Genomic DNA, 11,994 nt, shown 5'->3' with positions numbered 1-11,994 from the left:
TTGGGCATAAATTAACCCCCAACACCTCTAAACATAAACAAACACACACACATACACAATAATGTACACATGCATCACAGTTGATGAAACATTTGAAACAGTGTCATATCAGTCTGTTTATTACTATTACCCTAATGAGAAAAAGTTCCTTGCCATGTATTTTTTCCATCATTAATGGGCAATGAAAAATTAAACCCCGACCCCATGAACACACACACATATGCACACATGCTGTTTTTTCACTTTTGATCCAGTCTCTGCTGTCTGTAAAACATGCCAGTGCTCTCTCCAGCAAGGGAACGCACCGCTATCACTGTGCTAACTTGGACATTTCAGTAATAGCATACTTTGGATCTCAGTGCTCCATCTCTGTTCTCATCCATCTTGTCTTATCTGTGTTTATAAGCCATCAGGTGTGTTGTGTCTTACTGATTCCCACAGGTAATTCAACTTGCAATATATTTTCAGAACATCTTCCAGGCGCACAGAATAGTCCAAATCATTACGGTTTCTGGCAGATGCAGAGGTAGCGAAGGATTAAACCAGAGAGGAGCCAAGGAGTGTCAGGATTTGGTTTGTTTGTCCCAGCTGTGTTGTTTACAACCCCCAGTGCTATAGTCTGCTCAGCCCAGCACAACAGACCTCAGACAGCAAAGAGGTGTCAGACTCTAGGAGCTTTGTCAAGCCTATCTCACACTCATTTGCAGGCTCTGGTTGTCCTCCACTGGAGAATGATTGACCACCATTCTTAGATTGAAATTGATTGCATAAGGGCTATAACAATGAAATGCTGTTGGTATTCTGGGAGTGAGGGCAGGGGACTGTCAAAAGACGGGATACTGCTGTCACTAGAACAACTGGGTTCTTTATTAACGTATCGTCTAGTAGTCAGATTCCTAAGAACAGAGTAGGCCTTTGATCCGAGGGATACTGTGTTTCTAACTGGGTTGTATCGATCCATCCCGCTCCTGTTCATGACGGCAAAGTCATGATGAATGTCAGTCTTCTGTGCTGAATGAAAAACTGGAGTAACCAGACAAATGTTGCCTCAAGTTCAGCTGAGTTGTCTGGATGATGTGTGGTGCCAGATCCTTGACATTTACAAAACAGTAAAACTTAAGCTGTGTCTGCTTTAAAAGTTTTTGATCACAGTTGTTGGACAATTTTAATCTGGAGGTGCCAGATGGTTTGTTACACCGAACCATTTCAGAAGTCATCGATGGAAAAAGGGAGGTATTTTGAAAGAATACCTAAAATACCAGGAGCCATCTGTCCATCATGTCCATGATCACCATCTTACCTTGGGAGGCAAAAGGATATGTGGCACTGAATGCTCCAGACCACCAATGGTTCAGAAACAAGCACATAACTTGATAACTTGAAGCCCGGCAAGATATATTATAACGGGATGTCGATAACTTGTGAATCCAGCTGCCTTGCAAGGTAAAGATGATTTGTTTATTTTAATAACTCTTAATATTACATCTTGATGCCCTCAGGAGAAAAGAATCATTGCAAACTTATGCCAAAAACTATAGACTGGGATGCCACCCCTGATCAACATCTCACATCTATTTTATTGATCTGCCACTTTAATAAATAATACAACAAATTGTCTTATCACATCAATCAATATTTTGTAATAATATGTAGTATTCAAACAAAAAGTTATATAAATAAAAGCTATATGAAAAAGGCCTGAAAACCAAAACTATAACTTTTCAGTCTAGCTTGAGTGTATGTTTCCTTAAACAGACCCAAGGTGCTTTACACTCTGTGCTTCAGAATACTGAGTACCCTCCCACTGTATAATATAAGACAATTATGAGCAGGTGAATGTGTGAATGAGAACAGAAGGAAAACTCATTTTGCCCTACAGCCTATTGATTATATATTGCATTTGTTATATTGACATTTGTGTGTGACTACGGAGCTACACAATCATCACTTTTATGTTATGTGGCATTTATTTTAGTTTCTCTGAGTAACTGACATTAAGTAATTAGTGAGCTCAGTGCATGTCTTTGAAAAACCATCTGACATTTACAACAAGGATTGCATTGGTATACAATTGCACAGAATGTTTTGGATCATTTATGAAAATTGTATACAGTATATCCATAGCATTGACGTTGACACAGACTTCATCTAAGAGTATCTGCCACTGATTCATTATGCTGCATTAGATGCTCTGGGAGGAGGGAAGGGGCAAAGCTTGAAGGACTGCACTGCATATTAAATTTGTCTTGCTGAACATCAGTAGCATGAAGAAATCCCAAGAAGATCCAAATGCAGATATGAAATAACAACTTTTGAAATCACATGTCTATCCCAGAAAATTGAGAGTAATATAAACTGCAGGCAGCCAAAAAAAGCAGGTTAATGTAATGGATGGTTTAATTAATATATTTATATTGCTTTTGTTGCCTGGAGTATTTTAAACCACCTTTGCATGTTCCTCTGAAGGCTGATGTGTGATATTGAGTCATTGTCCTGCATGTACAAATAATTAGAGATAATGAATGTATTACTCATCCTTCAAATATAACATGTTTTAGAAATTAATCATCTGATATCTTCAAAAATCTGCAACAATATAATGGAAAGTTCTTAACTATGACCAACCACTTGAAACAAATCATGGACTTGAAACACCGCTACCCATAAACGACTCCAGACTAGACTGGGGCAGCCAAGGCCATCAGACAAGAGATAAAATCATTGAAACGGTCAGGTCTAATGACAGCACACTTATCTTTATGTGCAAATCTACCCAGCTTTATTTCTTTACCCTGCCTGTTTGCTAGTGTTTGCTAGTGTTTGCAAGCTCTGTCAGATAGAATTCTTCTCAGATTGGACTGCTATTCAATGTTACGAGAATGCTAATTCATTTTCTAAGTCAGTGAGGCCCGCAGGGAGGAAGGAATTTGATATATAAGCATTGCACAAGCCTGGAAAAGATAATGATTTAAAGCAGAGAATTTTGTAAATGTCTGAATTTCAAATGTTTGTCAAGCGTCGGAGCATTTTCGTTAGCAAAAAAAGCAGGCTGTGATACAGTCAATTAGAGCAAACGCAGGATTTATCACAGGGAAAATTTGTTTTGTTGTTTGCTGTATTTGCATATACTGTAACTGTTGATTGTGTTTCATTATATAATGGATTCATTTCTCATAGTCAGCCCAAGACATGGCCTGAAGTCATGTTTGTTTCCAATGCAGTGAAACAATTGGTGAGGTGATGAAGAATGAGCAGTGAAAATATATTCAGCATCTTCCCTTGCCTCAGGCTTATGCAGAATGTGTGGGACCTCTCTGGCCATACACAGAAGCTCATTGGTGAAGCTTGTGTAAAGAGCGGGCCACAGCAGACAGAGGAGTGATGATGCTATATAAGAGATTTCATCACATATGCTTTGATTTTTAGACTTCCATATTGTATGTACCTGTATGTAGCGTGTTGTTGCCAGGTAGAAATGTATCAGCATTATTACGAGTCATTACAACAAGCATCCACTCTAGTAGTATTAATAAACAATTTTACAGTGCACAAGCATCATTCTTGTGCTGGATTGTATATGTCTTACTATAATAAAAAAATGTACAGCAGTTTCATCACAGCAATGCAATGAAAGATTTAGGAAAGATGGATGAATCTGCCTTACTATAGAGCTAAATTAAAATAGATGTCTTTCTGAGTTATAACTGCTTCAGGTGTCTCTTTGATTCAGGAAATGAATGAAGACACCTGACACATTTCATTCAGGATAGCATGTGATTTTTTTCCCCTTTCATATTAATAAGCAGTGTACAATATGTGCTTACGGAAGAGAAGCAGCCCCATATCGTGCTTTACAGGAGTTACCGTGCTCTTTGTTCACCGGGCTGTGCTGCTTTTATGCCTTTAGGCGACGGTCTTCTTAAACAATTATGATAGGACTAAAGGTTCACATTACCACGAAGCCCAGAAAAGTGGAAAATACACATGGATTGGCTTGACTTTCTCTGAATCAATAGTATATTTACGGTTTGTAGGTATTTTTAAGGTTGATATTACCTATTTCTTCCACTTCATTATGGTTTTTATAATAAAAGTCTGTAAAATATCTTCATTTATTTTGTCATGACCTGAACCTTTTGGAAATGAAATCATAAAAATCAGACAACAGTAGATCATTGCTCTTGTGTGGAGAGTCTGTACAGCAAATTATGCAATAAGGAATCCCTCAGCGAAAACTGATAGGGATTTAATTAGAATCACTTGACTTGATGTCAGGTGGTAGCAATTAGCTTTGTGTCTGTTACTCAATGTGTTAATTGTATTATTTGAAGATTGTGAGTAATGAAAACACATTGATGATATTTTGTGTTTTGTGTGTTTTAGACATGTGTATAGAAAAGCAAGTGAGAAAGATTATCTTGGCAAAGCTTTCTTTTTTTCGCCTGTTCTTAAATCATAAACCCAGAAGAGAAGACAATTTAGATCAGACATAGAAGATGCATCACCAGATTTTTTTTTTTTTATGTCTTGCCTGTCAGGACTGTTCAAATGGGTGAGTCAGAATAACAATCAATTAGTGTGTTTAAATGGTTATTTTGTGTGTGGCATATTGTTGAGCCACATGCAAGAAGTGAGACAAGTGGTTTAGTAACACCAAAGTCCTCACCTGGAGTAAAGAGACACTGGTGCTCACCCTGGATGCAGGCTAAGGAGTGGTGCACACACAGTCAGGGGCTTGTTGACTGGGTAACCCCTTGATTTCAAGAACTCATTATCATGAAATCACATTATTTGGATTACTAATTCAGCATTGGTGAAGCCTGTGTTTGTTTATTTTTTCTCTCTGTGGGTCTGCCTCCCTGCTCTGCTGAAACACAGCGGTGCGTTTCACTGGGAATGGATTAACAGTCCCCTGTCCTCTGAGCATCTGTTCAGTGCAGCAGGAGATGTTATGTCTCCCCACAGCTCCAGACTACTCACGCAAACGCCTGTTTTCACATCTCACAGAGATCTGAATGGAGACGCAGTTGCCAAAGATATAGGCTGATACAGACTTTTCCTCCAAGGAAACATTTCAAATGCACAAGGCCAGAAAATGCAACTAAAAAAATAAACATCAAACAGAAGATTTTTTTTAGGAGGCTTATATGCAAAAAAACAAAAAAAACCCAAAACAAATACAAACACTAAAACTTCACTTATTTTCCGGTTCATAAATGTTCAGTGTCCCCCAGTGAGGGGTAGAGTGGTTTGGCAGGTTGAGGAGTTCACTGCATAAAATATCTGAGAGAAGATAATTTATAACTGACTGTTCAGTGGCTCCCAATGTGGCGTGGGTTGGTTTATGGTGATGTTCTGTCACTTTCACTACTTCAGAATTAGATTGAAAAATATATGTTGACCTTTAAAAAGTATTTCTGGATTGGACATTTTAGTAGAATGTTTATAGAGTTTGTTTTAAATTGGAAAAACTTCAGCTTTTATATTATTTACATATTGTTTATAGCTGCCATTTTTTTTATTGCTTAGTTCTCTGCCCCATAGTCACATCTTTTATGAATGATCTACATGGCCAGAAATCTAAAGATAGCTCAGGATACAATACTTAAACGATATTTTGTCCATAACGATAAATGTATTACAGAAAAGGAAACACAATATAAAACAGCCATCTAATATAAGATGATATATACAGTATGTGACTACCCTGAAATGGCAAAAAAGAAAGTCTTATATTTAAAATATCTATTGTATCTTATTCTATTTTATTTAACCTGACCTCCTGAGATTCATTAGCTCTTTATCTCAAACCTAATTTAAACAAATACAATTCTAAAACGTATTTTATGTTGGCTGTGTTGTTGAAATAAAGTTCACATGGCTTTGACCCTTTTGTTTGAATAATGGTGAATAACATCAATGGTCATTTTGATCAAAACGCTGAAATTAGCATGCATAATCCAACACAACACACTGAAAATAATGACCATATTCCACTTCCACTGGTTTTGAAAAGACTTCTGAACAATACTTTTGGACCAGCAGAAAAAAGGGTGTACCCCTGGGGACTGAAAAATTACACTTTACAGATTTCTTTTCAAAGTCTACAGTCTGCAGCAAGTCTACAACAGATTTTTGAACCTTGGATTCAGCACTTAGACTAGATGGCAAAATGCTCTACTTTGTCACTCCATCACAGACGATTAAGGGATCAACAGGGATAAGCTGACTTCCTACAGCCTTTTTTTTTTTTTGTAGAATTGCTTTGTACATATTTAGCCTTTTTAGTACATTCATCCACTACTTTTTAACAGAGAAACACAGAGAGAGAATTTTGTGTGCCCATTGTTTTAAAATGGTGAAACCTTAAAATCCTTTTAAGGTTGGGTGAAGACATTGACTGTAGGAGTTCCTATGGGTCATTTCTGTTCCCATACAGTCAGAGAGAACTGACTTTATGGGGACTCCAACTCTAACAACTTGGTTATTGTCTTGAATATACATGACTTTTTCTCATCCATATGAGGAGTGTGCAGATGCTGCAGATGGAGACATTCATTTGATCTAGGGGTCAAATCTAAACCAGGATGCCGGTAGGATATAGAGTATTTGGACTTGCATTCAAATATTCAATAATTGCCCTGTTTCTGTTGTCATGGCTCTAAGGAGGGTGGAGAGCAGGTCATCTGTCTGAGTTTATATACATTTTCAGTTTCTATTAAAATATGTAAAACCTTTTTTGCTCCAGTCTAACACATTAACTTGACCGGCCACCTTCTTAACTAATGATTCAGTGACAGACCTAAGCAATACTGATATACACATAAAATAACTTACAGGTTGAGATGTAAAGGGCAAATTCAACATTATTGTCCCCATTTGAAATGTGTCTTGCAGGCTTGCACACAATACATACACAGACTTAAACATAAAACATAATTAAAACCTCCAAAAAAAAAAAAAAAAATACTGTGTTAAAACATCCACACAAGCTCATGTAAAACAATGTAAATCAGGGACAGTGTAACATTTAAGCTGTACTTCCAGGCAGCAACGCCACAACAAGATCACCATTATTAATAACTGATTGAAGACTGATTATCAGCTGACAGTTAGGTGTTTTAACTGCAGTGATATTTACTGGACTATGATTAGAGGTCAAGCCACCTCTTGAAGGAGTAAGATGAAGTGGTTTAGTTACCTCAAAAGTGCTGATCAGCTGTCAGTAGCAAAGGAACTGTCCCAGGTACTTGCTTAGATTCATGCAGCAACTACCAGTAGGATGTTTCCACACAATGACTGGTAAATCATTGGATGTATTATTTCTCAGTGTTGAGTCTTATAGCTGTTCGTGTTACAGCTCACAGTTTATTCCCATGTGTTGAGTTTAGTCACCTTGATGGCTGCAGTGTTTACTGTTTTGCCAAGTAGCAAAGTGTTGTGCTTTTGCCAAGATAATAAAACTCAATCCTAATGACTCCTCAGCTCCACGCCTTTTAACTCCACTTAGGTCTGTGTCTGACTCTTGTTTACATCCTCTTGTGGAGGAGTACTAGTATGACCAGCTGGAAGGATACACCAAGATAGACTCAGAACACACAAAAGGGACTATATCTCCTGCCTGGAAACCCCAAAAGAGCTGTACCGCAGAAGAAGAAAAAACATGGTCTTGGCAACCCACTGCATCTGAAGATGGCAAATGTACATATGGTATACACAGGCAGGACTGAACACATGCAAGTATACAGAAACCTTAAAAATACATATGAGAAAACACACAGAGGCATGTAGGTGTAAGTTTGGTTCAATTACGTGTTGTCTGATTTAAGCATGTAGTTTCCTTTTAAGTGTTTATCTTTATGTCAGATATGGCCAACAAGGATTCTGAATATGTGATGCCAAGCCAAGGCACTATTTATATATGTTTTAGGTCAGAATCACTGGCATCATTTCATGTGTCTGTGAGGCAAATACAGAGGTGCTATGTGACCTGTCAAAGGATATAATGCTCCTTGAAACATCATGAACACACACAATAAATGTAAGAATAATCTCACAATGACTGTCTTTCCTAAAATCAATGCAGTATTACCTCATAAAAGCAGAATAAAGGTTTCCCTTAGTCGCAAAAAGGAAAAGCTGTCACACTATGTCCTCCTAAATCTACACCTGCACCTGTGGATTTGGATATGTGCTCCAAAATCTTGCAGTGGAGTCAATGTCACGTTAACTCACCTCACAAAATGTGGTATCCCATACCAATAGGAATCCCTTGCACTGTGATGGCAGCCATGTTAATCCACTGTTGAGCTACCTAAGGATCAAGCTGTTCCAAAATCAATAATGCCATGAAAGCTTGCCTTCTGTTCTTTACCACATCCTTTACATCCTCGAGTTAATACAGTTTGATACTGCGTTGATGATATTTCCTTTTGGTGTAATATGAATGAATGGGGAGAATAAAACATTAAATTAACATTTTCTGGATCAACAAAATCAGCAACACCATCACAATATAGGCCAATGAAAGCCTGGTGTCTCAAAATATATAGAACCAGAAATTAGATGAAGAATAATATTAATCTCATAATAATTGTATAACACATAATCACTAGAATTCCTTTAGAAAAACAACAAAACCAAACTGACTGTAAGACCATACTACTGAAGTAGTATAGGGATAGTTATATCACCAATACTCTCAAATATTCCCACAGGGCTGTAGCAGATGATGTTTTTTTTATTTATTTTTTTTATCTTATATCATTTTATTATACTGCACAGTTCACCTACCCACATATCATTTATTTATTCCCATTGGTAGGTGGTTGGCCTGCAGGCAGCACTCTTTAACAGGATGAGGCTGGATTCCAGTCCATATTTTGTGTCCTCCTTCGTCTTGCCAATGCATCTGATCTGAACACAGCGCGCTCCCCTCCACAGACGGCATTTCCACTTCAACACAGCGACCAGGGGCTCCGTCTGCTGAGCGGAGTTGAGTCAACACACCGGGATAAAAAAGCGCTGCCTGGATTCATGTGGTACCTCAACACTCGCAGTCCTCTTTACTGCAGCGCCAGGGGACTTTTAATCATTCTCGGTGGTGATATAAACCCGTTTTCCTGCAGGAAATGTGTTGGTAGACACTAACACTCCGTAGTAATTGAGTTGCAACCATTTAAACGCCCTGTCATTAAGTACTACCTGCGGATCTACTGCAGGGGAGTTTTTTTTTTCTTTCTTCATCTCTTTTTTTTTTCTTTTGACCATCACAGCGGGATACTGCAGAGAACATTTAACAATAAGGATCTTCAAACAAGTGAACAATGCTCAGACTAGAGACCATCATTTGCACTTTTTCCATGCTGTCTTTTGCAGCAAGAGCAGATTTTAAAGCACGGAACTGCAGCGAGGTGAGGGAAGCTTGCATCGGGAAAGGCTTCAGCTTCACACATGTTCCTGCTCAAGAGATCCCAGGTAAGGCTGGACTCAGTCAGTGTGCGACCCGTTCATACAGTAGCTATATAGACTCACGACCTGGCTGCCAGATACAGCGCCACAAGCTCGGGAATAAACGCGAACTCTTGGTACAAATAAATAATGAATCAAATAAACTCACATGTGTTAGGTGTAGGTGAAGAAGTTGGACATCACAGTCTAATGTCCCATCGTAAGTCAGTTATGTTGCATCCTTATTATTGTACGTGTTAAATGTCGCAGGGGGGTAGCTTGACTGATTGCAGATGAAACGTGTCACACAGTTTCTCAACCACCTGTCTCTCACTTAAGTTGCTGCGAGTCTAACTAACTAAAGTTTGAAACCTCGTATGAAGGCATGCACTCATATGCAAAATAATCCTAACTGACTCGACTAAAGAGCGAGCAACATCTGGAGCAGCCTCCTGCATATAGCCTGCACACCTGCAATGAAGTGACAGGCCTGCTCTAATAAGTCAACCTAAAACGTCCGAACACATGTGAGCTGGTTTACTGAATGTATAGTCCATCCCTGCTGTGATAACAACATGATATCACACAGCATGAATACTAAACATGAATATGAGTCCCCCCCCCCCTCTCCCAGGCAGCTGAGGTAAGATCTATTTGCATGTAAGGAAAAGTGGTCTCCGACTGTGCTAACCAAGCAGGGATAATGGATGGTCAACTCCTGTCCAGCTAAAATCAAGTGATAAGGTTAAGTGGAACTGCTGGTCGCATTCCAGTAAATCCCGTGGCAGTAACAGGTAGCTTTATCCATACTAATGATACTGCTTTAATGCTGGATTGCATAGTGGTTGTCAAGACTTGGAAATAACAAAAAGTGTTTAAAATACCACTTTGAAAACACTTAGATATACTGTAAATGGATAGTAAATCATATCATATGTCAATAAACATGTGTGAAGCTAAAGTGTGTTTTACAGCAATTATAAGCCTATTTAAATGTGAGTTAATCAATTATTAAGTGGTGCAGAATTAGTGTTAATTCAGTGTAATTTCACTGGATTTTCTGGTTATATACTAACATGACGCCATGTTAATAATGTTAATATATCTGCATGTGAAGAAAAGTAATTAAAGCTGATGCATGCACATATATATTTTGTTCATATTATCCGAGCTGACTTGTCTCTCCAGGAGGTCATTATTATGCGTTGGGGGCCAGATATTCTCGCTATAAAGCAGGAAATCTGGCACACGTAAAAGGCTGCATATTTGATAACAGGCACACCTGTTCAGAGATGGGTTGAATAACGAACTGATTAAATCCTTTGAATCTGCGTCCCTGACATCACAACTAATCTGCCAAATGAGTGAGAAATTCATTCTCTCTCATCTCTGAATGATGTCACCCCCAATAAACAGCTTTTGATCTGGTCTTTGAATGAGTCATACATGTCTGCTGGAGAGACAAGCCATTATCAACACCTCAGCAGATTCACCTGTGTCCATTCACATGGTCATGCCCTTCAGCCTTGCAATATATTGCCTCTCGCTCATGCAAACAACAAACATTGCTGAGCCAATTCATGACTAAGTGAAAGAGGATACATCTTCATTCAAATGTTAATTTAAAATCATAAAATCTTGTTTTTTTTTTAAAGTACACACTGCATTTTTAAGTATGACAAGTGGAAATACACCACATATTCTCTCTATGGAGATCTTACATCTTAGTCTTTGGAGATTCATATGTTGGTCTGACTGAGCTGATGTAAAACTTGAATTTGCTGATTGCATTTTTATTTTGTATTCTATTTTCATTCTAAATTGTTGCTGCTGTTTATTATTTTACACACAGCATTACACTATTAGTAGAATTACTGAATAGTGTCTGTCAAAGTAAAATATGATAAAGCCTTACTTTTTTTCCTGGCAGATCACCACATCATATAAAGACTGCACACAGTGATTTGTATGGACTATTAAATTGCACGCAGCTGCTTTGTAATATTAGCTGTATTGCAGATTTTACTGAGGGGGTTAAGATTGTCCATGTGGCAGCCGGAGAGCATCTTCCGTGATGACATTACCCTGGAGTTAATATTCCAGTACTTGTAGATTAGTTGGTCCTTGTGGGACTCGGTGAAGAGTGGCTCTTAAAGCTGCCCATGTAGCTTACTGTTTCTGTCAGGCTTACAGCTGCCATCATGCTCTATTAAGTCACTGATGATTTGGGCAAATGGCAACCTTCACTGGTTACTGGTCCCCCTCTACAAATGATGCTTTCACTGCTTCAACGTAACGATTCATGTTAAATGACTGCGGTTTGATACCTTGAAATCTCTGTCATCTTCAGACAGCCTTCAACATCAAATTGTAGTGACAGACGAAATGTGTGAGCTCTTGCTGCTTTTGATGTAAGATGGCACAGAGATCAAGTTAGACAACACACGACAGAAAACATACCGTTTCTCTTACGTATATATATGGCACATTTTATGCCTTTATGATTCCAGTAGAATCCTGTAAGTCTTAATCACAGCCATTTCT

General features: G+C 38.3%; 1 protein-coding gene across 2 annotated transcripts in view; it reads left to right on the top strand.

Annotated features, from left to right (window-relative positions):
* Window positions 1-9,281: 9,281 nt before the first annotated feature.
* Window positions 9,282-11,994, top strand: part of LOC128367752 (glypican-6-like) — an 89,321-nt gene continuing 86,608 nt past the window's right edge. For both annotated transcript variants that reach the window (XM_053328385.1, XM_053328384.1), the window contains exon 1: window positions 9,282-9,477. In XM_053328385.1, the coding sequence (XP_053184360.1) occupies window positions 9,327-9,477 (151 nt within the window). In that variant the 5' untranslated portion in view covers window positions 9,282-9,326. The remainder of the gene's footprint in view (window positions 9,478-11,994) is intronic.

Source organism: Scomber japonicus, chromosome 11 (assembly GCF_027409825.1).
Source record: "Scomber japonicus isolate fScoJap1 chromosome 11, fScoJap1.pri, whole genome shotgun sequence".
In the NCBI taxonomy this organism is placed as follows: domain Eukaryota; kingdom Metazoa; phylum Chordata; class Actinopteri; order Scombriformes; family Scombridae; genus Scomber; species Scomber japonicus.
This window is presented reverse-complemented; position numbering and strand designations above follow the sequence as displayed.